The 25684-nt window shown below is 36.8% G+C and overlaps 2 protein-coding genes across 4 annotated transcripts in view; both read left to right on the forward strand.

Annotated features, from left to right (window-relative positions):
* The first annotated feature begins 455 nt into the window (after positions 1 to 455).
* HAUS3 (HAUS augmin like complex subunit 3) lies at positions 456 to 24136 on the forward strand. Of its 3 annotated transcripts, none has more exons than XM_043970268.1 (7): positions 456 to 556; positions 10580 to 10673; positions 11317 to 11421; positions 12890 to 13995; positions 15549 to 15988; positions 18366 to 18594; positions 20503 to 24136. In XM_043970268.1, exons 4-7 carry the CDS (start codon positions 13084 to 13086, stop codon positions 20734 to 20736), a joined length of 1815 nt encoding a protein of 604 aa, XP_043826203.1. In that variant the 5' UTR covers positions 456 to 556; positions 10580 to 10673; positions 11317 to 11421; positions 12890 to 13083; the 3' UTR covers positions 20737 to 24136. The 3 variants fall into 3 exon arrangements, with proteins under 3 accessions (XP_043826203.1, XP_043826202.1, XP_043826204.1); XM_043970267.1 differs by having other exon boundaries at positions 11317 to 11352; positions 20503 to 23994; XM_043970269.1 differs by lacking the exon at positions 11317 to 11421.
* POLN (DNA polymerase nu) overlaps positions 23317 to 25684 on the forward strand; it is a 345265-nt gene continuing 342897 nt past the window's right edge. The window contains exon 1 of the mRNA XM_043972229.1: positions 23317 to 23491. Within this exon, the coding sequence (XP_043828164.1) occupies positions 23317 to 23491 (175 nt within the window). The remainder of the gene's footprint in view (positions 23492 to 25684) is intronic.

Raw genomic sequence — 25684 nt, forward strand, 5'->3', positions numbered from 1 at the left:
CCTCAGTTTTAGGAAGAGAATGAGTCAAAGTCCGAATTCATCACGGCTGGGAAGGTCGATCTTAGGTAAATATGTTGGAAACAGGACGAGGGGAGGAGAGGGTAAAAAAACCAAAAACAAACCCACGACCCTCCCTCCTTCCCGTGCACGAAATCTCTTCCAGTCTCAACCTCAACAGCACATCAGTTATTAGTCTTGAGAACACTGAGGACCTGCGCAGAAATCAGACTCTTGAATGGATTTAGTTGGGGGGGGGTGTCTATTCGTCCTCCCTATTTTCCTTAGTACGGCTGCGCGTTCAGACCCGCCCCCTTCCCGCCTATTGGTTCTTTCCCTTCTCCCCAGCTTACTTTCCTCAATATGGCTGCGCGCGGAGGTCCGACCTCTCCCTCCTACCTCCTCTTCCCTCCGGAGGCGAGGCGTGTGTGCGCGTCAGCGTGTTTCCGAGACTGCGCTTGCGCCCGCGCCTGCGCCCGTCGGCCGGTGTCGCCGCGTTCCCGTGAGGCAGTGCGGGCCAGAGGAACGACGGTTGGAGAGCCGCGGGATCTGTGAGAGGGTGAGTGACTCTTGTTGCTGAAGTGTCCCGCGCGGGACTGAGGTATATCCTCTCTGCTCCTGGGGAGCGACAAGCGCTTTCCCCTGAGGCAGGGTTGCGGTTGGAAGGGTCGGTTGAGCGGCGGGGCCTTGTTACTAGAAACCTGAATGCGTAATCACCGACGGCCCGACAGCTCGAAGAGGCTCGTAAGGTGCTTGGAGATCTGCCTTCCTGTCAGTGAACATGCATTAAGCGCCCCGCTATGCGTCAGGCTCTGTGCTAAGTGCTTCCTGCATCTGAGCTCCTTCTGTGCGCTGGAATTGAAGATTAAAAAGACAAAAACAGACAATTCTGCCCCCCAAGTAGCTTCCATTCCCCCTAATGTCCTTTGGCTCTGTGCTGTTGGATAAAGGCACAGATGACGCGCTTATTAGATAGATTGAAACGGCGCTGGCAGTGACAGTCGACGTGCTGGCTGACACGCGGCAGAGTCCCTGGGACGCGCTGGAACGGTGGAGTCGAATGTTTGGAGCCTTTCTCCGCCTGGCTCCCACCTCCCCTTCCCTGCTTGTCACCCCATCCTGTAGTCTCTGTCCCTTACAGCTAGCGGGCCCGTTGGCTGCTGGCAGCAGCATACGTGGAAAGGATGTGATTCGAAGATGTTGTGGCACCTGGAAGGCTTAGCCCAGAAAAGAGGAAGACTTAGGGATCAGGCGGTTGTCTTCAGATGGAAGGGAGGTCAAGAGGCAAAAGTATTAGACTTGCTCTGCTTGGCCCCAGATGGCTAAACAAGGAGCAGTGGGTTTAAGTTTTATAAGAGCTAGATTTATGCTTGAGATAAGGGAAAAGTTCTTTTAAAAAATATTTTATCCTTTCCCCCAGTTACACGTAAAAACAATTTTTAACATCTATTTAAAAAAAAATTTGGGGTTGCAAATTTTCTCCCTCGATCCCTCAAGGAAAAATTTCCTAAAGAGTTCTTTTTGTTTTTTGTGGGGCAATGAGGGTTAAGTAACTTGCCCAGGGTCACACAGCTAGTAAGTGTCAAGTGTCTGAGGTCGGATTTGAACTCAGGTTCTCCTGAATCCAGGGCCGGTGCTTTATCCACTGTGCCACCCTAGCTGCCCCCCCTAAAGAGTTCTTAAGTGGATCCACCCCCTTAGGAGATAATGAGCTTTTTGTTCCTAGGATTCTTTAATGAAAGATGGATGATTCTTTATGAGGATCATTGTTGAGGGAATTCCTGTCCAGATATAGGTTGGACTAGATACCACCTCCGAGGTCCTTGACAGTTTTGAGATGCTGTGATTGTTGCCAAGATAGGGCTTTGTACACCTTAAAGGTACTATCGAAAGGGGAGATATTATTGTTTGGCTAGTAAGGGTTTGGGGTGCTTTGGAGAAGCTGGCATCAACAATGAGAACTCACATTCATTCATCTAAGTTGTAAAGTAGTCTTTATAACCTCTGGGTGTCCAATGCATATTTGGTTATCAGCCCTACCCTCTTTGGGATTCTGGTGGAGGCAGGGGTTAGTAATAAGTGGGGTTTAGGCTCTGTAGGAAGAAAGGGAAGAGGGTTTTTGCTTTTCGTCTTGAGCATGTTACTTCTCAGAAATGACTGGCTAATGACAGGAAGAATAAGCCCATTGTAGGGGGAGGCTATGTCATTTTCTGTACTACACAGTTTTGCAGTTGATTACATGCCAAATTGTTTGATTCAATCAAATATTTATACTATGCCAACCAGCAGGTCAGATGTAAAGGCCCTTGGTCCTTAGGGTGCAGTGACAATGCTTCTTTATTGTAATTTCTACTGATAACTGCATCTTATTGTTGAACTATTTGATAGTGCCAAAAACTTTGTTGGCAAGAATTTCCACTCAGGTTAAGTACATGTGGTACTTAAGGAGCAATTGTCAGACTGCATCTCCACTAGGGTTGCTTTGTAGGATGATGGCTTAGGATACTGAACTAGAAGCAGTGCTACTTCCTAGGCTCTTGGATTGAGAATTCTGGGCTATCTCCATCAGGTCTGAAGGGAGATGGAGGTCAAGGTGGTACTGATATTTTAATTTGCCTGGTGCATGCTTTTTCTTGTCTCTCCTTGCTGTTTCTGCTAAGCTGGCTTGCCAGTCCTGTGAGTGGCAATTAGTTGACATTTGGTGGTGATGGCTAGTTCCTTTTCCACAGGAGCTGCTATAATATAAAACTATTCCTAATAGTTCATAACTGTTCATAAAATAGAGCATAAGTTCACAGTAATGGCTTTTAATATTTTTTATTGATTATTAAGAGATACAAAATACTGTGTAAGCCAGAGAAAAAGAACATAACTCCATGGATTCAAACCCTTCCTCTGATGTTTACTACTTGTCAGACTGGGAAAGTCACTTCACTTCCCTGGGTCCAGTTTCTTTTATCTTTAAAGTAATGGGTTTTGAACTAGATAGCCTATGAAGACCCTTCTAGCTCTTGATCTTTGAGCATCTCATGATTGGTGTTTAGGTCTTAGCTCTCCAGCCTTATCATTACTATATAATAGATACCCAGGTAAATACTTTTGTTTATTTTTTTTTTTGGTAAGGAAACAGAGTAATCGCTTTTGTGTGTGTGTGTGTGTGGGGCAATTGAGGTTAAGTGACTTGCCCAGGGTCACACAGCTAGTAAGTGTTAAGTGTCTGAGGCTGGATTTGAACTCAGGTCCTCCTGAATCCAGGACCAGTGCTCTATCCACTGTGCCACCTAGCTGTCCCTGAGAGTAATCTCTTAAAGTTGGGGTAAGGAAGATAGTTGGAAATATATCCTTAAAATACCCTCTAATTTCATATATCACTGATTTTTTTTTTTTTTGGCGGGGCAATGGGGGTTAAGTGACTTGCCTAGGGTCACACAGCTAGTAAGTGTCAAGTGTCTGAGGCCGGATTTGAACTCAGGTACTCCTGAATCCAGGGCCAGTGCTCTATCCACTGTGCCACCTAGCTGCCCCTTATTCCTGTACTAATTCTTAAGATAACCTTGTGAAGTAGGAAGGGCTGGTACCAGAGATGAGGAAACTGAGTCTCAAAGTGGCTAAGATCACAAAGTGGTAGAGCTGAACATTGATAAGACTCCTGGTTCATAATTCACTTAATTTCTTTGAGACAGTGTTCTTATCTATAAAATTGGGTGTACCAGGTGATATCTAAATTCCCTTCTAATTCTAAATCCTATGATCCTCTGAATTCTTAAAGGAACACAAATGTTCCTCCTACTGTTTGTGTGACATGGGCTGGAAAGGAATTATTATCCATTTTATAGATAAAGAAGCTGAGGCTCAGAAAGATTACCTGACTAGCTCAAGGTCATACAACTAATAAGTAACAGAAATCAGGACTTGAATTACAGGTCTGATTGAAGTTCATTATAAATTCTTTTTGTTACTTTATACTCTGTTTTACCCCCTCTCTCCAAAGAGCTTACAATCTAGTGGGAGGGACAGAATGGATATTTATTAAGCAATTAAGTTCTAAATTATGTGATATTGACTACAATTATAGTAAGAATTCTCAGATGAGAGAATGTTGTTGAGAAATACTGTAAGGTTGGGAGTTGTGTTGACACAGATTGGTGACTATTTGGAAATGGGTGGCAAAAGAAAAGTTATTCCAAGGTTTTGAGCCAGCGTTGTAAAAAGAATGAATTGTTTAGCAATAGGGACTCCTGCAGTGGGAGTTTTTTAAAAATTGAAGTGGTGGTAGGGGAAATCACAAGGACATTTTTGCAGTGGGTAGCTAGAAATAAGCTATTGGAGCTCAAAGGAAAGGTGAGTAGATTTGGGAATCATCTTTGGGTGATGATAAAGGAAATGAATTCGTAGTACAGTACATTGAACATCATAGGCCCTCAAGTATTTTGCTCAGTGATTGAACAAATTGTAGAGTACCTAGTTACTGTCTGAAATCTATTTCCAATTCTGCCATTAATTGTGTGATGTGGACAAACCAGTTTAGTCTGCTAGCCTTCAATTTCCACATCTATAGGAACAGTTAAAAGGTACAAAAAAGAAAACTACATATTGCTTAAAGGTACCGTAGATAATGAAACTATTTTTGACAATAAATATTACACCCAACAGCTAAGTATCCAAATATCTAAAGAAAAAGCTAATTGACAGGTAGAAAGAGACATAGTAGTAAGTAGCAGTTTGGTCCTTTTAATGTCAAATCTAGTGCTCTTTCTATTATACCATGATAGGAAATTTAATTACTAAAATACTAAAAGGAGTTACCTCTAAAGTATTTTCACCTATTGGTTGAAAAGCATTAGTATATTAATATTTATAATGGCTTTTAAAAATGTACACAAATGGATATGTAGGACCATCTCTCTCTCTGTATATGTATGTATGTATATATGTGTGTGTGTATAAACAGTTCTATAAAACTAGTTTCAAACAAATACAATTTGGGGGGGAGGGAAATGTTTACTGCAAAAGATTACTTTCCACAGTGACTGGAAATTTTGGCCAAAAATTGCTCCTGACAATATGTTCCATTTTATCTATGGCTTTGAGTTGCTGATCTTAATAATGATGCATCCATATAATTTGCCAAGTATTTTGGGTGCACGAAGGGCAAAATGGACGATAAAATTTTAAAATAGTAATTACAATTGTTTCAGCCCTGACATCTGTTTAGAAGTGTCTAAAATTCATGTCCTACTAAGGTTTTGGGCTCCCCAGCAGACTGAGACCGAAAATTTGCTTTTTCCTTTGAAAAACTGACTAAGATACATTTCTACATTCTAGGTTATATTTGGAAACAACGATTTTTTTTAAGTTTTGTGCCTTTTTTGGGTGGATTCATATTTTTAAGAACATTTTGGGCCCTGTAAGTTTAAGGAGTTTTAAGAAATAAGATTTGATTAGTTTCTCCTATTTCAATTCCTATATTTGATGGCTAGAGACTCTCCAAATGAGTTGATAATATGGTTACTCATTATACACTAGGAAAGGGAAATGGAGAAAGTTCATGCACTAGACTTGTTTCCAAGTGAGATTTATTGAAGAATATTCTTTACATATGGTTGGAGATGGAGGTGGGGAATGCTGCTGTCCTTCCTATCTACATCCAGATATAGGTTGTGGTGGTGGTGCTGTGACAGCTCCCAAGACAGCTTCCCATCCTTACTTTTTTGTATAGGAAAGGACCCATCTTTTTTTATTTTTTATTTTATTATATTTTTTTGGTGAGGCAATCAGGGTTAAGTGACTTGCCTAGGGTCATACAGCTAGTAAGTGTCAAGTGTCTGAGGCTGGATTTGATTTCAGGTCTTCCTGAATCAAGGGCCAGTGCTTTATCCACTGCACCACCTAGCTGCCCCAAGGACCCATCTTTTTATATATTTTTTGTTTTTGAATTAAAAAAAAATTTATTTATAGTTTTGAGTTCCAAATTTTATCCCTCCTTCCCTGAGGTGACAAGCAATCAAATATGGGTTATACCTGTGCAATTGTGTAAAACATTACCATATTCGTTATTTTGTACCAAAAAAAAAACTTGAATAAAAGAAAAAATGAAAGGAGGTGAAAAATAGTATGCTTCAGTCTGTGTTCAATCAATATCAGTTCTTTCTTTGGAGGTGGATAGTACGTTTCATCAATAGTCCTTTGGGATTGTCCTGGATCATTGTATTACTAAGAATAGTCAAGTCATTCACAGTTCTTCATCAAACAATATTGCTGTCTCTGTGTACAGTGTTCTCTTGGTTCTACTCACTTCACTATACATCAGTTCATACAAGTCTTTCCAGGCCTTTTTGAAATCATCCTGCTTGTCATTTCTAATAGCACAATCTATCACCATCATATACCATTCTCCAATTGATGTGTATTCCTTTGATTTCCAGTTCTTAGCTACCATAAAAAGAACTGCTATAAATATTTTTGTACAAATAGGTGGTTTTTTCCCCTCTTTTTGAAGGACCCATCTTTTGACGTATGTTAAGGATGCTGTTTTGAAGGGTTCTAGAATGGTGATGATTGGTGGCAAGGGAACAGTGTGTTATATGCTATATTTACTTTCACATCTGTGCTTTTGGGATATTTGAGCATAATAAATTTTTGAAGGAAATCAGAATATGGAATTTAGAATTTTTCCCAATCTACTCAAGGTTGACCAACAATATGATATTAGATGCTGTGGGATGGTTTTGCCTCAGAATGACACCTCTCTATGAAGCTGTAATTGGAGAAACCTGATATTTCAGGGAGAGTAGCAAAAACGAAGTAAGAAGCAGTTAAACTTACATAGATATTATACAGGATAGTAATGGTTAATATGGGCATGTTTTCCCAGAGAATTCTGCCTTTACATTTCCTGACCAGTGTTAGGATGGCCCTGCATTCTCATTCTCTCTTGCTCTCGCTGTCATATAAATTTTTATTGATATCTTTTGATTTTTACATCACCATAGTTTCCCCCAGTATCCTTACCTTTCCCCCTCCTAGAAAACTATTTCAGATAACAAATAGTATTTTTTTAAGATGTGAAAAGAAAAAGAAGAGGAAAGTGGGAAAAATCAGCATAACTGTTCAATACATTAAAAAAGTCAGAAAATATGTGCAGTGTGCAACACTTGGCAACCTCCCACCTCTGCAAACAGATGCATTGGGAGTATTTTTTCATATATTTTCTTTCAAGCCATGCTTGTTCTTTATAATTTTGCAATATTAACTTTTGATTTGTGTGTATGTGTCTCTTTGCACATATATTTATTTTTGTAGTCATTGTGTATGCTTTTTTCTTGGCTCATTTAAAAAATTTCATTCTGCTTCAGTTCATGCAGAACTTCGAATTCATTCCCCCCTCCCCCGGGCTATGGGGGTTAAGTGACTTGCCCAGGGTCACACAGCTAGTAAGTGTCAAGTGTCTGAGGCCGGATTTGAACTCAGATACTCCTGAATCCAACTGCACCAGCTAGCTGCCCCACATTCATCATTTTTTATAGCCCAGTAATATTCCATTACATTCACGTACTACAGTTTCTGTAGCCATTCCCCAATCACTGGGCATCTACACAAAAAGTTCTGCTGTAAATATTTTGGTGTATATAAGGACTTCTTATGACTTCCTTAGGACATAAACCTTGTAATGGAATCTTGTGTTGTTTGAAAATATGTGGGGGTGCCTATCTCTGTTTTAGGTTTTAGGGAATTTAGCTGGGGTTTCTAATATATTGCTACTTATAAATTAGAGGCTATAGCACCAGTCTTTGGCATTAAGCATTTATTAAAGCATATTAAATGTTAGTAAAGAGAGAGAGCACATTGCTCAGAATTAGAATCCCTACATACCCAGGTAGAAAAGATGGGGGGGGGGGAGGCGCATGGCTGCCTCCTCCAGCATCCCAGGCCCAGCATAAAATCCCAGGATGGGGAGAGGCTCAGCAAGAAGAGCGGGGAAGAGAAGACAGCAACAGAGGCTCAGCAAGAAGAGCGGGGAAGAGAAGACAGCAACCCCCCTCACCCTAAGGATTTTTATCCTCTCTCAAGTAGAGGTGGGTCACTGCATATTGATCCAAGCTAATTGGCCAGTCCATTGATTGACATGACTTGGGGGAATTGCCCGGCTGAGTTAAGTTCCTTTAGGTGGTCAGGAAGGTGTTCCTGACTCCAGGGCCAGTGCTCTATCCACTGTGCCACCTAGCTGCCCCTAGGAAGGTCAATCTACACTTTTGCAATTCTACTTACTCTGGGCTGGCCTTAAAAGAAGTCAGGCAGGGCTCCCTCAAGTGGGGGGGCCTCCCAAAATCCCATTATTTTCTCACAATCTCTGGGTCAAAAGGTATGAATAGTTTAGCCATTTTATTTGCATAATTCTGAATTGTTTTTTAAAATGTTTGTACAACTCTACCAACAGGGCACCCATATACCTATCTTCCAACAACCCCTTCAGCATCACTTATCACCTATTTATTTATTTATTTTTGGTCATTGCCAATTTGCAGGATGTGAAGTGAAACCTTAGGGTTGTTTTGATTTGCATTTCTCATTATTAGCAATTTGGAACCTTCTTTCATGTGGTTGTTAAAACTTTTAAAAATTCTTTTGAGAAATGTTTGTCCATATCCTTTGACCACTTATCTATTGGGAAATTGATTATATCCATATCTGTTAATTGCTTATGTATCTTAGATAATAAACCCTGATCAGAAAAATTTGGTACAAATTTTTTATTGCAATAACTGCTTCCCTTTTTATCAACTAGGTGCATTAATTTTGCTTGTGTAGAAGCTTTTCAGTTTCATGTGATCAGAGCTATCTATTTTATCTTTTGTAATTTACTCTTTTCTATATTTGGTTTAAAATACATCTCCTACTCATTGATATGAGAGTTATGTGATCTGCTTCTCTTCTAATTTAAAAAAAAATCTTTATTCATTTGGAATATATTGTGGAATATGGGGTACAATGTTAGTCTAAGCCTAATTTCTGTCAGACTGCTTTCCAGTGTTCCCAAGTGTCCCCAGAAGTTTTTTTTACCAAATAGAGAGTTCTTTCCTAAGTAATTTATGTTTTCCATTTATCACCTGGATTGAGTTCCATTGTTTCTGATTTTCCCTAGTCTGTTTCATTGATCTATTTTTTAGTCAATACTAGATGGTTTTGATAACTGCTTCTTTATAATCTAATTTGGGTTCTGGAAGTACTATTCCCTTTTCTTTCCTACCTCTTTTCATCATTTTTCTTGATATTCTAGGTGTTTTGTTTTTTCTAAATGAATTTTATTAATTTTTATTAAATGTTCTTTTGGAACTTTGACTAGTGTGACATTAAAATATAAATTCAATTTGGTAGTATTATATTGCCTCAGTCCACCTGTGAGCTCTAAATATTCTTCCAGGTATTTAGGTTTCAGGGAGTAAATTGTCTGATTAAGATACTTAACACTTTTTTCTCTAGGGCTTCTGCATCTGAATGTAATCCAGATTTGCTAGGCAAAGGAGAATAAACTTCTAAAATAATAAACTTGTAATATATCATAATCATAATGGGAAAAAGACTTTTAAGTATGCACATAGCTATACATATGTAAATGGATATATGCATGCATATTGTTGTTTGTCCTTTGTTTTCAAAAAGGACCATGACCTCTTAGGAGGTGATGTCATGACTTTCAGTGAATTGGCTTTAAGTGAGGCAGGGCTGTGCAAAATCATTAACCTCACTCCTCCAGAGCTGGCTCGGCCCTGTGGTAAGATATAGATCAAGATGATTGGAGATGGTCCTGGATGATGTAGTGGGAGGCCCTGGCCTTTTTAAGCTAAGGTCTTTCCCAGGTCTCAGTTTGTCCAAGCAACATTCATTCAGTGATTAAAAGGCTTGGCAAGAAACTAGGCAAAGAAAGGCCTCTTTCACCTACCCATAAATAAATAAATGAATGAATGAATGAATGAATGAATGAATGAATGAATGAATAAATGAATGAATTTGTAAGGGGAGGACCCTCAGGGTTTCTGGCCAAAACAGAAACACTTGCTATTTACACTCTGAGCCATCAAGACCTCAAACATGTATGAATATATTTTGTAGCAAGCAATATCAATTAATTTACATTTCCGAGAGGAAGGAAGGATTACACTTGCTTTTTGTTTTTGTTTTTGTTTTTTTTAGTGAGGCAATTGGGGTTAAGTGACTTGCCCAGGGTCACACAGCTAGTAAGTGTTAAGTGTCTGAGGCCGGATTTGAACTCAGGTCCTCCTGACTCCAGGGCCGTGCTCTATCCACTTCGACACCTAGCTGCCCCTACACTTGCAATTATAGAACTCTGAGAAGCAAACATATCCTTTGAAACAACGTAAGAAAGGTCATAGACTAAAAATAATGAAATATGAAGTGAATTAACAGTAATAGTTTAAGGGTCACTGCAGTAGGTTCTCATAGGAAGAATATTTAATAGGTGGCCAAAAAACTTAAGTGAGAAAACCTTCAAGAATAAGTAGATTAAAATTCTTTGAGTATCTGGGGGGAAAAGACACTAAATAATTTTTTTTTCTTTCTACAGGGATTTTTTTTTTCTCCTGAAGATATCTACAGTTTGGAAAAACACACATGTAAAGTATAAATTAAAATTTAAAAGTGACACTTCAAGCTGAAAGGTAACTAATTTTGGGGTATAAGTTCTGAGCCATAGTATGCATAGATTTCACATTTTGTTTTAGTTTTAAGACTGATCCACCTGTCATACAAATTTACCTTTTTGTTATATGTATTTTGCTAAGGTCCCTATGGGTTTGAGTGAGTGAACAAACAGAACTACCCAAATTCTAGAAGGAGTGGGGCATGGGTTCATCAGTGGCCTTGAGGAAAGATATGATGGGACTGCTTGTGTTTTATCTCAGTAGGGGTTGGTGATGAAGGGGTAAAAACTGGGAAAATAGGATGTGTGGGTACCTCAGAAGAGTAGAAGATAATTAAGTGTGTTATTCAAACCCAAGTTCAGCATCCCATCTCTCCTTGTGACAGCATGGCTTCTTGTCCTTTCCTGAGAGACATTTAGCTATTTACCCCTGTCTCTTAGAAACCCTGCTATTTCTAAAAGACCCATCTAGGCAGTCACCTCTTAGAGTTCTTTTCCTGAGTCATCAAGTTGCTGGTTCCATACTCCTCGCTCCCCCTCCCACTGCCCCCCTGCCCCCGGTTACATTGTATTTATTTAATTGTATATACAGTTTTATCCTTCCAGTGGAATGTGGAGTCCTTGAGGGCAGGAAGTATTGATTTGTGTCTTTTTATTCCCAGTTTTAGGCACAGTACCTTGCACATAGCAGGAACCTAGTAAGTGTTTGTTGAATCTGCTTTAACTGTACTTTATACATGTGGATGAAGAAAATGCTTTCTTCTAAGGTATCTTAGGATACATAGGCCAGTTCTTTCAGAATATAGGCCTTATGTATTTTTTCTTAAAGTAACTAGAGCTACTTCTGATCATTTGTTGAAAGTAATATACTTTAAAAATCGTTTCAATTCCTGCATGTTTTCAATTTTGAGAACTTAAAAGTTGAGGGATTTTCAAACCATTAGCCTGCTTTCCCCTATAATACGAAGCACACAGATTTTAGGGATACTGATCCTGGTCATAATTGATTTATGGACAATATGTTTAATAGTAGTATCTAAGTTTTCCAATGCCTGTTGTAACATTTAATCCAAGGGTTTTTTTGTTTTGTTGTTTTTTAAGGAACGGGTGTGGAAATGACACTTTCTGTAGTTTGAAATGATATTGTAGAGGACTGTGGTCCATACTAAGAATTTAGGAGAACTTTCAGGGGTCAAATGAGAATTCAGGCCAAGTTCAAAACTGTAATCATGTTTGTACTATAAAATGCAGGAAATTTTTTAGTAATTTTCCCCCCTAATTAAAGTGATTTTTTGGGTTGTACTTTAATAAAAAAAAGACTCTCTTTGGTAGTAAATTCAACTCAAATGTTAAGCTCCTACCACTGTGCTAGGTGCTGAAGTTACAAAGACAGAAGAGAAGCCTCCTCTGTCCTCAAGGTACTTAGGTTTCTACTAGGGAGATAAAAAATATACACAGGTAAATAAATACAAGGTGTAATTTTTTTTTTTTTGGGTGAGGCAATTGGGGTTAAGTGACTTGCCCAGGATCACACAGCTAGTAAGTGTTAAGTGTCGGATTTGAACTCAGGTCCTCCTGACTTCAGGGCCGGTGCTCTATCCACTGCACCACCTAGCTGCCCCAAGGTGTAATTTGAGGAGGGAACAACCCTAACAATTGAAATCAAGAAGGGATTCGTAGAAGTGATAGGAAACTTTAAGTGAAAATTTGCTTTATGTTTCTACTATAGTAAACCATTCAAATTATCAGAAAAAAATAATATACCTTACACCAAGATCTTAAATTTTGACTGGAGAGTGATGTAGCTATTAGGAGCTGAAATGGGTTGTGTCATCTATCATGCCCTCTCAGATCATAACATAGATTAGCTTGATATTTATAATTGTTATGAATAATACTACTATTGATATTTGTATTGAATTCTGGTCCCTATTCACAATTCCTGGGAACTGTGTTTTTATATGCATTTAATTATTCATAAATTATATCCTACTCTTATATTTGAGGAAATTTAGCTATAGCAAGATTTGGGTTATTTGGTTAATTTTTAAAGATGAACTTAACTTGGGAGAGCCACATTTGTGAGTTAATTTCCATCAAATTATTATTATTATCCACTATGTAGGTAAGTAGTTAGTAGTGTAACAACAATGTGTTATTAATGCACAAATTCATTTCGGATATTTAGCCTACTCATTTGTGATCTAATACCTGTTTTTTTTTTTTTTTTCATAGCAAATATTGTAGTTTTAAAGAAAAACCTTTTTTTGTGTGTGTGTCCATGGATTTAAATTGAAATCAGTATCCTGTGTACTTGTTGCTTGGATTAAAAAATATATATGTACATATATATATATATATACACACACATGCACACATATAAATCAGAATAATAAAAACATTCATAACGAAGTTTTGGCAATTAAGACATGAGTTGTGGAAATGAGTTTGTGGAAACTTTAAAAAAAATTGGTTATCCAAAGAGTAATAATCTTAATGGAGAAGATTTTGAGTGGTTGTTTGAAACTGTTGAAAATAAACCTTTTTTGGAGTGGTTCTGTAGAAATGTGAATGAACAGCATGTATTGACTGAAAAAGAACTGCAAGCTTTTAGCACCCTTCAAAAATCTGGCAAGCCCATCCTAGAAGAACAAGCACTGGATGAAGTTCTTAAAACTTGTAAAACTTCTGATCTGAAAACATCTAGTTTGGAAGGAATTGAGCTAGAAAAATTAGAAACTGAACTCCAAGCTCTTCAGAAGTTAAAAAACCTAAAAATTCAGCGTCGTAATAAATTTCAGTTGATAGCTTCAGCAAATAGTCATAGATCACGCCAGTTAAATGCTAAAGAAGAAGAAGTCGCTAAAAATCTGAAGGAGAGTCAAGGATTTCTAAATGCTGTAAATACCAAGATAACTAATCAACTTCAAAATCTTATCGATGGAGTTGAGAAATTGACATCATTCTTTGGTTGTTCAGAGACAAAGCAAGGGACAACTCCACCAGTGTTTTTATCTCAACTTGCCTTGGAAAAATACTTAAGCCAAGAAGGACAGAGCACGGTAGCATTAACCTTATATACCAAAAAGCATTTCTTTCAAGGTATACAGGAGCTAGTTGAAAGTTCAAATGAAGAAAATTTTCAGCTTTTTGATATACAAACACCATCCATTTGTGATGATGATAACGAAGCCCGTGAGGAGAGACGGCTTGAGATGGCTAGGCTGCAGCTGGCTTATGTTTGTGTCCAACATCAGTTAATTCAGTTGAAAGCAAATGAATGTAGCCTTCAGTCACGTATAAAATGGGCAGAGGAGACTCTTGAAACCCTGGCTAACAAGGTAAGTTGAAAAATAATCCTGTCATTTAAGGAGAAGAGTGTTGTAAATACTATCAAATTACTTAAAAGGGGAGATAGTAGATAACTGTATTTCCTTATTGACAGTTTGTCTAATGAAGAGCCACTATATGCCAAGTATTTGAAAATTTAACAGTGATCATGAACTTAACTTTAAACATCAAAACCAAATAAATATCTATTCACAGTTTAAAATGAACTTCTACATAATGTGTGTTAATAAAGGCATGTTTATTACTCATATATCTCCTATTCCATTAACTAATTTTGATATTTTTATAGACATTTTGATTTTTATATGGTCATAGTATGTATAGTCTTCTTGTTATCTATGATTTACATTATGGAATAGATTTACAAATTTTGTTAGCCTCCTCAAATTTATCATTTTTAATGGCATTGTAGTGTATTCCACTATGTTTATATACTATGGCTTGTTTAGCCATTTGCAAACTATTAAACATTTAAGTAGTTTCCAGTTCTTTGTAATCAGAAATGACAATGGTATGTGTGTGCAAGCATGCTGCCCTTTTTCTTTATAAAGTGTATTCTCAATAGAGCTTATTGGACCAAAAGGGCATGAGTATTTCTGTGCCTCTTATGTATATCAGTTTGTTCCCCAAGGAGATTCTATTAATATGCAATTCTACCAGCGGTTTATGAGAATATTTACCTCTCTGTAATCCCTGGGGCATTGAGTTTTGTCACATTATTTTTGCAAAGTGATTAACAATTGACTACCCCTATATTAATTAAAACCAGAAACATTCATGATAACTCGTCTCAGTCAAGTTTCATCAGTTTGAACTCTGCTAACTTGGAATTTGTGAACATTCAGATATGGGCAGAACTGAAATTTACCTTTTAAAAAGAGTGGTGGTGATTTTAAAAAATTGTACATTGTGGCTCAGTTCTATAGTGACCTTTGTTACATAGTAGCTAAATGTATAGGCATATTTACTAGAAGTTTTAATGTGTCACTGTTTTTAAGATAGTAACTATATCCAACAACATCTAAAAAGATTCTAATAGTGTTTTTCAAAAAAGTATTATAATCAGTTAATTGATGTAGGAGACTAGCTTTCCTGGAAGAGTTCTTTCCTTTAGAGAACAAAGTATTTTAAAATGTTTAGCTGGTTTCCATTTTGTATATCATTAATGTACTGATTACAAAGGATCATGTCTCTTAATTGAAACAGATCCTGGCAGACCTTGTTAGTTATTAGTTTGTAGTATTATTGTATCTATTAACAAAACAATTTAAAAAGTAAATATTCAGTATCAAAGTAGCCTTTTCTCCAGTTCCATATTTTTTTCTAACTAGTTTGTTTTCAGAATGCCTGACTATATATGGCAGTATATTTGCCTCCATAATCATATTTTCTTTAGTTTAATATTAAAATTAGTTTTCATTTCCTGAGCACACACTGAATGACGGCAAAGGTTGAAAGTCAAAATGGAATATGAGAAGTTTTAAAAAATGTTTGTTTTTGAAGTTCCTAAAGGTTTATAAATATATTGCTTTTCTTTGTGTAGGCTATAGGCAAAGAAGACTTTGAGGCTAAAATTTCTAGCTTCAGCAGTGAGATACTAAAACTTGAAGAACAAATCAGCCAACTGAATAATAAAACATTGCCTGCTGTGGTAAAAGAAAATGCTCAATTACTGAATATGCCAGTTGTGAAGGGAGATTTTGATTTACAGCTTGCTAGACAAGACTATTATACATCAAGACAAGAATTAGTTCTTAATCAGCTGATAAAACAGAAGGCATCTTTTGAACTTCTACAGCTGGCATATGAAATTGAATTGAGAAAGCATCGGGATACTCACCGGCAACTTGAAAGCTTAACTCAAGAACTTAGTCAAAGTAATACTATACTGCATCAACGACTAGAAATGTTAGCTGATCCATCTATATCTCAGCAGACCCATCCAAGGAATACTATTGATGCCAAGGATTGTTCTACTCATAGGTACGTGTCATGATTATGCTGTTACATTGATGTTTTAAGGGACCTTTTATAGGCAACAAACAGTGGGATCTTATAATCTCTATACCTTTCAGTTGATTGTCAGGCTATAAAGATATCTGCTCTAGTATATTATTTGTGGAAAAACTTTTTTCTCATGAGAGGCAGCATAATATAGTGGGTAGAGAACTGGTCTTGAAACCAGTCTAACCTGATTTTTAAGTTTTATCTCTTGTGTGATGCTGGGCAAGTTACAAAACTCAGGGCCTACAGTCCAGTGCAGTTGGACAGATAAAAATGTCATTGGGAAATGCTTAACAAAATAAAATAAAACATAATATAGTTAATGTTAATTTGTGGTTTTCTAAGTCAGTATGCAGCAGAACTGATCCAGGGATCCATTTCTGTTTGAGTTTGACACCACCGATCTGGAGAACTCTCAGAGTGAACTTCATTAGTAGAAAGAGTTTACTTGGGTCAGCTAGGTGGCACAGTGGATAAAGCACCGGCCCTGGATTCAGGAGGACCTGAGTTCAAATCCAGCCTCAGACACTTGACACTTACCACTGTGTGACCCTGGGCAAGTCACATAACCCTCATTGCCCTGCAAAAAGGAAAAAAAAAAAGAATATTTTATAGAGATGGAAAAGTAGGCAAGGTCTCAGATTTTTTTTCTAAGGGTTTGACATCCTGTCCTCTCTTACGGACCTTAAGAATCAGTCCCTCAATACCCTCAAAATTGTCATTTCTAGCCTGAGAAGTATGGTGTTTTTGGTCTAGTCCCACTGCTTATCATTTCTTGGTTCTCTTTAGTTTCATATCTACTTCTTCATGTTGCAAACTGAGAACTGAGAAATTAGAGTCCAAATGTAATTCCACTGTAATTGGTAGTGAAGAGTTTGTTATAAAAATCTTGCTAGCTCTTTTGCTTCATGAAAACTGGAGACAAGTTGAATTATTTAGAGCAAAGAATTGTTAATTTCTACCCTAGTCCTGGCCCATCTGCTAACTAGTTCTGTGACCATGAACAAATTACCTCTGCTTTCTGTGCCTCATCTGCCTCCTTTGACATGTTCTCTACAGTTCCTACTAGCTCTTTAAAAACTCCCAGACTTATAACAAAGTCTGTTTCTTTGAAAGAGGACAGGACAATCCTTCATGGTTATGTATCTGGAAGGTGATTGCCTTTGTTTTCTTCATCTCCCATGTCAAAGGAAGTACACTACCTTTCTTAGAAGCTTGTTGAAACCTGGGAGTGGACTTTGTGTGTGCTTCATCAAGACAATATCTTTTGTAGAGGATTGTGTTGTCGTTGTTGAGCCATACCTGACTGTCTGTGACTTCCTTTGGGGTTTTCTTGGTAAAGATACTGGGGCACACCCCCCCCCCCCAAAAAAAAAGAAAAAAGAAAAAAAAGAGGGGCAGCTAGGTGGCCCAGTGGATAAAGCACCGGCCCTGGATTCAGGAGGACCTGAGTTCAAATCTAGCCTTAGACACTTGACACTTACTTAGCTGTGTGACCCCGGGCAAGTCACTTCACCTTCATCACCCCTCAAAAAAAAACAAACGATACTGAGGCAGTTTGCTTATTTTGCAGATGAGAAAATAGGGTCACATAGCTAGTAAATGTATGAGGCTGGACGCTCAGGTCTTCCTGTCTCCAAGGCTGGCACTCTATCCACTGCATCATCCAGGACTTAGCCAAATTTTACTTGTGAAAGGACAGCTCATTTTACTGTATTTTAAGTCAGTTTATCTGGGATGGAATTAATAATAATAACTCACATAAAATTCCAGAAAAAAGAATAATAACTCACATTTATATAGTACTTGAATTTTTGCAAGATACTTTCATCATGGTCCTATGAAGTAATTAATGCAGGTATTTTATCCCCATTTTATAAATGATGAAACCAAGGCTAAGGTTAAGTGATTAGCCTATTAGCTAGTAAGTGTTTGAAGAGGGGTATAATTATATCTAAGATTTGGTAGAAAATGGAATCTGGGTATTCATATATTGCAGTTATTTAGAATAGTGTAGCTGACTAGTGTAATATTCATATTGCCTTAGCTATCTTGATTTAGTCTGATTCAGTAACAGATGAATTGATTATTTAAAAAGCCATCCTCAGGGCAGCTAGGTGGCTCAGTGGATAAAGCACTGGCCCTGGATTCAGGAGGATCTGAGTTCAAATCTGGCCTCAGACACTTGACACTTACTAGCTGTATGACCCTGGGCAAGTCACTTAGCCCTCATTGCCCCCCCCCCCAAAAGCCATCCTCAAAATAGTCTCTAATATAATGTTCTACATTTAACAAAATGTTGACTTTACAATTATGTTCCTATTAATCTGATAATTCTTTTAAAATACTGGTTTAGGCTTTATCAGCTTTTAGAAGGGGAAAATAAGAAACAAGAGTTGTTCAAAACATATGAAGGCCTGGAAAAAGTGGCTCAGAAACTAAAGCAAGATGTTTCTTCTGTACGAGATCAGCTGGCGATAGCTGCTCAAGAGCATTCTCTCTTTCTGTCCAAACTGAATAACAGCAGGGATATGCTTTGTGATACTTTGTATCGTGGAGGAAATCAGCTTTATCTTAGTGATCAGGTAGGTATTGACTTTACACAGGGCTTCTGCATGTAGGAGGCCCTTAATATTTTTTTATTATAGTCATTACGATAGTGATTTTTTTTATAATTTGCTTAAGATTCTCAGACATATCAGAAGACACATTAAGTGAAATTCCAACTTAAATTTTATATTTTCTCTGTATTCAGGTTTGTTAAAGTTGTTCTTAACAGAGACTTTTTCATACAGATTGTATTAAAATTTTAGATTTGGTACTCCTCTATCGCCTTCATTTTGCATATAGGGAAGAAGTGAAGTGACTTCCCTAAGATCACACATATAAATCAGTAGCTAAGCAGAGATTCAAATTTAGATGCTCTTCAAATCCTGAGCTGTTTCCACTATAATGTCCTACCAGTTTGCATTTAAGAATGCTGTTCTATTGTTTTGTTTTCTCACACTGAAGGAAAATATGGCAGCTTCTAAGGGGTTATATAGACCTAACCTATAGACCTCCTGAGCAACTATTTGGCAGTGGTGAAGGGTTAAGTTGGGGTCAGGGGTGGTAGAATTACAGGATTATTAGCTTGAGAATCATTGTTTTTGAGGTTAGTCACTGCATCAGAAAACTAGTTTGTATTTTAAGTTGACAGGTAGTTATGGAGTTTCCTTCTTTGTGTTTCCTTAAGTTCTGTACTAATTAGTTGGACTATATGAAAGAAACCAACATCTTGGACTTTGCCCATAAAGTTTATATTACAGTAAAGAGGATGAAGCATATGTGCTCAAGAGTATGAGATCACAATTTGCTGACATTTGAATTACAATCAATATGGGGGGGCGTGTCTAAGAATATATTGCAAAATAATTGCAAAACATCATACCAAGTCCAAAATGATAGATTGAAGTACAAGTTTAATATATAAATAATGAAGAAATATTGGGTAAAAGAATAATCACAGCATGAAGGTGGTCAATAAACAAAAATTTTCTCCAAAAGGTAAATTGAACTGAGACTAAAAATTGTTGAATATGGATTGAAAAGGTAGCAAGGATATTCTGGAATATAAAATGGAATAAATTAGAGATGTGTAATGAGCAAGAACGAACAAGTTTAGTGATGGGGAGCTGGGTGAATGAGGTATAAAGGCAGGAGAAATAAGGACTAGTCAACAGGAGACTCTTCATGTTTAAACTGAGAGGAATTTTCATTTGATGCATATAAACAGCTCCTGTTAGACTAGAATTAACAGGAAATTAGAGATGTTCAAAAATGGAATGAGATACCTTGGGAGATACCTTGGTCATCTTCAGGCATATATTAGATTACCATTTGTAGGAATGCTGTAGAAAGGACTTAGGCTTTAAGGAGAATATAGACCGTTCCATGACCTCTAAGACCCTTTCCATTTTTAAGATGCTGTGATTCTGTGTAATCCTATTGATGACAGTAAAGAGCTTAATTTAGTGCAATAGGTTACAGTATGAAATACTCTTAATAAGTATTTGAAAAGATTTACCTCGGATAACTCATCAAGTAGACAAAGCTGTGCAGGGCAAAGACCATTGAACTAGTCAAGAGACTTTGTTCTAAGCCTGGCTTTCCCACTAACTAGGAGTGATTGTGAGCAAATCATTTAACATGTGTGAGCGTCAGTATCCTTATCTTTAAAATAAAAAGATTGACACCAGATGATTTCTATCATCCCTTCCAACTCTTTGTTTCTAGTCTTTGTGCCTCAAAAGTTGATTAATCCAAATCACAGCACATTATAATCAATGAATACTTTTGACTACAGAGTGCTTGTAGTTGAAAATAGTTTATGCTGAAGAATTGTGGGACTAACAGTTGTCTTTAAAATTGCCTCCCTTTAAATTAAGTTTTGTAATACTAAACATTATGTCTAGGTTCTATGTAACTGAAGTATATGTATATCTTTCTTTTAGGAATTAAAGGAGCAGTTTCATCAAGTTGATTCTCACTTGATAAAGCTAAATCATCTACTTATGGATATTCTTGCTAATGTAAAGGCAAAGAGAAGAATTTTGGCAACTGATAAACTATTTCAAATGGAGCGAGAATTATATGTGTATTTCTTCAGAGATAAAGAACATTTACAGAATATTGTGGAGAATTTAGAGCATCAGCAACAGATTACAACTATTGGTCTTAAAGATTGAATTATTTTATTGAAAATCAGATATTCAATATTATATTCATGTTATAAAATGTGTACTATTCTGACTTATATTGGGAGGGGCAGTTTTTTTGTTTCTACTTTTGTAATTTGCTGGTCCAGAGTACCAGCAGCTTTTAGGAGAGGAACTTTTGCCTTGTGAAAGGAATACCAGGTGTCCTTTCTCTGTTTTCCCCCAAGGGGGGAAAGAAGCATTCAGTTACATTGTAATGGGGATGTTCTACTGTTCAGTTATATTTCTTTAGTTTCTTGTTTTGTCTTTTTAAATGGAAAAGTTAAACATTTAAAATTATCAAAAGGTTTTTCACGTCAGCATTATAGAGATATCCTTTGGTGTATACAATAGAACTGTTTCTTCAGTTGGTTATGTAACATTTTTCATTTATTGAATCTACTATAAACACCCCCTATAAGTATAATAATTACAGTTCCTATTTATATAGCACTTCATGGTTTACAAAGTGATTTACCTGCATTATCTCATTTGATCCTCACATTAATACTGAAGTATGTAATGCACAGCATTAATATTATTATCCCTGTTTTATAGATGAAAAAAACAAGGCCTTGAGAAGTTGTGACTTGGCCAGGGGACATAATTAGTAAAGGACTAAGCTGGGCATTGAATCCAGGTGTTCTGACACAAGGTCCACTCCTTTTTATATTCCATCATAACTGCTTCTTCTTGTAGAGTTTTGGAAGGTTGAAGAAGAGGCTGCCATGCTAGTAATTTAGCACTGGTGGTAATAAAATAATCCTCTCATTGTGTTTATAGCCTTAGGGACTAGTGACTGTCATAGGGGAAAGAACTCTGGGGCTCACACATTTTGGTTTCTTAATGTTCAATAGGCATTTTGGAACTGGTGGAGCAGTACAGATGTTGACAATATTTTAGTGCCTTAAAACAAGGCTCCTGAATAAATCTCAGAAGTCTATATAAGCAGTTCTTCAGGGAATATGTATCGAATTGTTCTCTCCTTTTATCCATTCTATTGAAGTGAAATTCAATATACAGAGTTGCTGTATATTAAAGGATACCAGTATAGCATTTTAAGTAATTTAAATAATCTAATATTTACATGGGGTCCTTTAAAACAATGGAAAGAAAATTAATCTTTATTATCACAGACAGTGAATGCTCACTTTTTATATCTATTGGGTTCCTTGTGGTTTTATAGATTTTGGAGTAGGCACAGACACAGTCACAGTGTTCAAGAACATACCTTATCTGCTTTCATAGTCTTTAAGAATATGCCTTATCTGTTTTTAATCTGGAATAATATAGTTCTTTTAGCTTTTTCCTAGACTTTATGGAACTATTGATTTCTACGCTGTAATCATGAGAAAAGAGGGTAAAATTAGGTGTGAGGTAGACTTTGGTGATAACTGTAGCTCTTTTAACCTAAGTATTTTTTTTTGTTACTATACTTGCTCATTATTAAAAAGGAAAATTGTTAACATTTTAATCAGATAAATAAGTAGATTTGTGATCCTAATCTCTTTTGAATAATTTATAACAATAAATCAATAAATGCTATCCCCAAGCTTAAAATAACTGTCCTTCTATACATCTCCAGAGATTTCCTTCTATAGTTTTTTCTAACTTTATTTCCAATCTTCTTCCCCCAAGGAATCAAATACATACACATGCAACATTCCCTATTAACAATATGGAATAATAAGAGCTGACATTTATATAGGGCTTTAAAGTTTGCAAAGCAGTTTAGTATATTCTTTAATCCTGCTAGTAAACCTGTATGGTAAATACCACAGCTGTTATTCCCATTTTTCAAAGATGAGAAAATAGGTTTAGAGACATACACATGTGTGTTTTTTTGTTTTTTTAGTGAGGCAATTGGGGTCAAGTGACTTGCCCAGGGTCACACAGTTAGTAAGTGTCAAGTGTCCAAGACCAGATTTGAACTCAGGTACTCCCGACTCCAGGGCCGGTGCTCTATCCACTGTGCCATGTAGCTGCCCCTACACGTGTTCATGTCAAATGCAGCATTCTTTCTATTATACTATGATATGAACTTTTTAGCATGCTTACATTAGTACCATCTAGAAATGTATTTTGTATAGATGGCTGATTTTTCCATGGCAACTTTAGTATCTTTCTCTATCTTTAGTTATCCATCTGGGTCAGCAATATGAGCTCAAGCAAATGAGCAGTTGGTACCTGGCATGAGGGGTGTGGAGTAGAGGGGGAGGAGACAGAGACAGAAACACAAACCCAAATATAAATGCTTTTTGTATTATCTATATTTCTACAGCTCTTGGAAGATTAGCTGTTTTGTACTTCAACTAGTAAAATTTAATGAATATAACATTAGATTAAACATAAAATTACTGAAAATTCTATTCTTTGCTGTGCAACTGACTGATGCATCATATGTTGTAATTGGGTCACTTAACCTCTACGCTAGTGTCTCAGTGACTTTATGTAATGCGGCTAATTGACACGTATGCCATGGATAGTGATATTAATAAGTATTAGTATACAACTTTATTTAGTTCAGATAATTTAGCGGTTTTGTTTATAATCCTACTGTCTCATTAATTAATGCACAGATATTGTTTTATATTTAGGATTTATGTGAAAAATATGGAAAATTATGAGGGAAATGTAGGCTTTGACCTCTCTAAAATGCCGCTATCAAATGTTGCTCAGAGGATTATGGCAGCCATGCATTCATTTGATTTAGTGGAGATTAAGAATTTCAGAGAAAATGAAAAAAGTGAGTAATTTTTTATAGTTTTAAAGTTTCTTAGTTAATTTGAATTTTAAATACTTCTAAGAATAGCTCTTAAGATGAAAATGTACAGCAAATCTATAATTTAAGAACTTTAAATTGTATTGGAGAAGCACTAGATATAGTACATTAAATTCCTTTTTAACACATTATCTTACTTGTTCCAGCTTGATGTCTGAACTTCTCTGTTGAATCTCTTGCTGCTGTATTCCTTCTGCTCTTGGGCTTTTAAAATATCATTTTCCCTGTTGTAGGTAGTTTACTCTCTGCTTATAAACTGACGTAGGTGTTCATGAACCTTTCTGGGTACCTATGGGCTCTTTTATAGCTAGCTTTTAATCCTGCTTTTCAGTCATTGAGACCCACAGGCTAAGACCCAATCACATTTAACCTTCCTCAAAATCCTGACTTTTATTTGGAAGAGATAAAAATACTTTTGTCTTATCATTTAGCAATTAGAAGACCTTGGTTTGAATTTTAGCCCTGTTTTTGAATAGCTGTCTGATTTTTCTGTAAGTCATTAACTTCTCATGAGTGCCACATGTAAAATGAGAGAGTTGGACTATATGATCTCTAGGGCCCCTTCCAGCTCTAAAATCTGTGATCCTGTGAAATGGAGCCCTTAAAGGAGATAATTAGGGGCAGCCAGGTGTTGAAGTGGATAGAGTTCTGGACCCAGAGTCAGGAAGACTCATCTTCCTGAATTCAGATCAGACCTTGGACACTTACTAGCTGTATGACCATGGGCAAGTCACTTAACTCTTTGCTTCAATTTCCTCATCTGTAAAATGAGCTGGAGAAGGAAATGCCAAACTACTCCAGTATCTTTGCCAAGAAAACCCCCAAATGGGGTCACGAAGAATCAGACATGATGGAAAAATGACTCAACAACAGCCAGGAGATAATTACCAGCATGCGTATTCTCACCCATTAAGTACTATTCCATAAATATTTTTTTTTTAAGTTTATCTATTTTCCTCTCCCCAATTCCACCACTGAAAAAAAAAAGAAAAAAAAACTTGTAACAAATGAACATCATTAAGAAAAACTAATTCCTGCTTTGGTGTCTTAACTGTCTCAGTCTATACCCCAAGTCCATGACCTTTTTGTCAGAAAGGTTCTGTTCTATATTAAAATCACCAAATATTCACATAAAGTCATAGCTGTAATACATGGGTTATCAGAGATTTTTGTTAATAAAACAATATTTTTAATTTCAGTATCACTAAAGAATGAATATAATTGAAGTGTTCTGGCTACAATTATATTACAAAGGAAATAATCAAGAACTCATGACAGAACATAAGGGCAGAAGGATATTGCAGATGTCCTGGAGAGGCAGCACGTAAAGGACAGAATTTGGGGACAAATCTTGGGTTCAAAGCTTGCCTTTCTTATAATCTAGTAGCTTGAGCAAGTTACATAACTTTTATGGGTTTCAGCTTCCTCATGTACAAAAGGAAGAAAGATACTGGAATAGATATTCTTTGTTTTTCTAGCTTTAAATCCTGTAAGTTTTTTCACCTCTTTGTCAGATATCCTTGACTTCAATTTTTTTTTTCTTGAAGCTTACTATGAAATGATTTTATTTTTGGTTACATCTATATTAAGGTTAAATGGGGGATCTGGTCATACCTTTTGAAGTGCATACATCATTGTGAAATCAGTACACTAAACTATATCTCATCCTAGAAGTAGGTTGGATTTTTCTAGAGCAGTATTGATTAGGAGAGGGTTTGAAATTATGTACCCAGGCCAAAAAACCACCAGAGAAACTAATTAACTCTCTGAAGTGAAAGGATTATGGTATTTTTCCTCTAGTGAACTTGAAAACTTATTTATGCTTTAGATGGTAGTTGTGTTACTCTACTGTCAATGTCAATGATATGCATTGTCTACAATTGTATTTGTATAACCCCAGTATCAGGATTCTTAAAATTAGCCAGTGGAGCCCAAGTTTGGGCAAGTTCTGCCAAATGAGACAAGCTTTGATTGTGGACTGTATCTTGTCTGAAGACCATCTCAGGCATGTGCAGTAATGTACAAAGACCCTGGGCTTAGAGTCAGGAAAACCTGGTTTGAAGACATACTTCAGAAACTTGGGGCAAATTACTTAACCTACTCTCTGAGCCTGTTTCTTTATTTGTAAAATGGGGATATTTGCATCCCCCTCACAGG

Source organism: Dromiciops gliroides, chromosome 6, assembly GCF_019393635.1.
Source record: "Dromiciops gliroides isolate mDroGli1 chromosome 6, mDroGli1.pri, whole genome shotgun sequence".
Classification (NCBI taxonomy): Eukaryota; Metazoa; Chordata; class Mammalia; order Microbiotheria; family Microbiotheriidae; genus Dromiciops; species Dromiciops gliroides.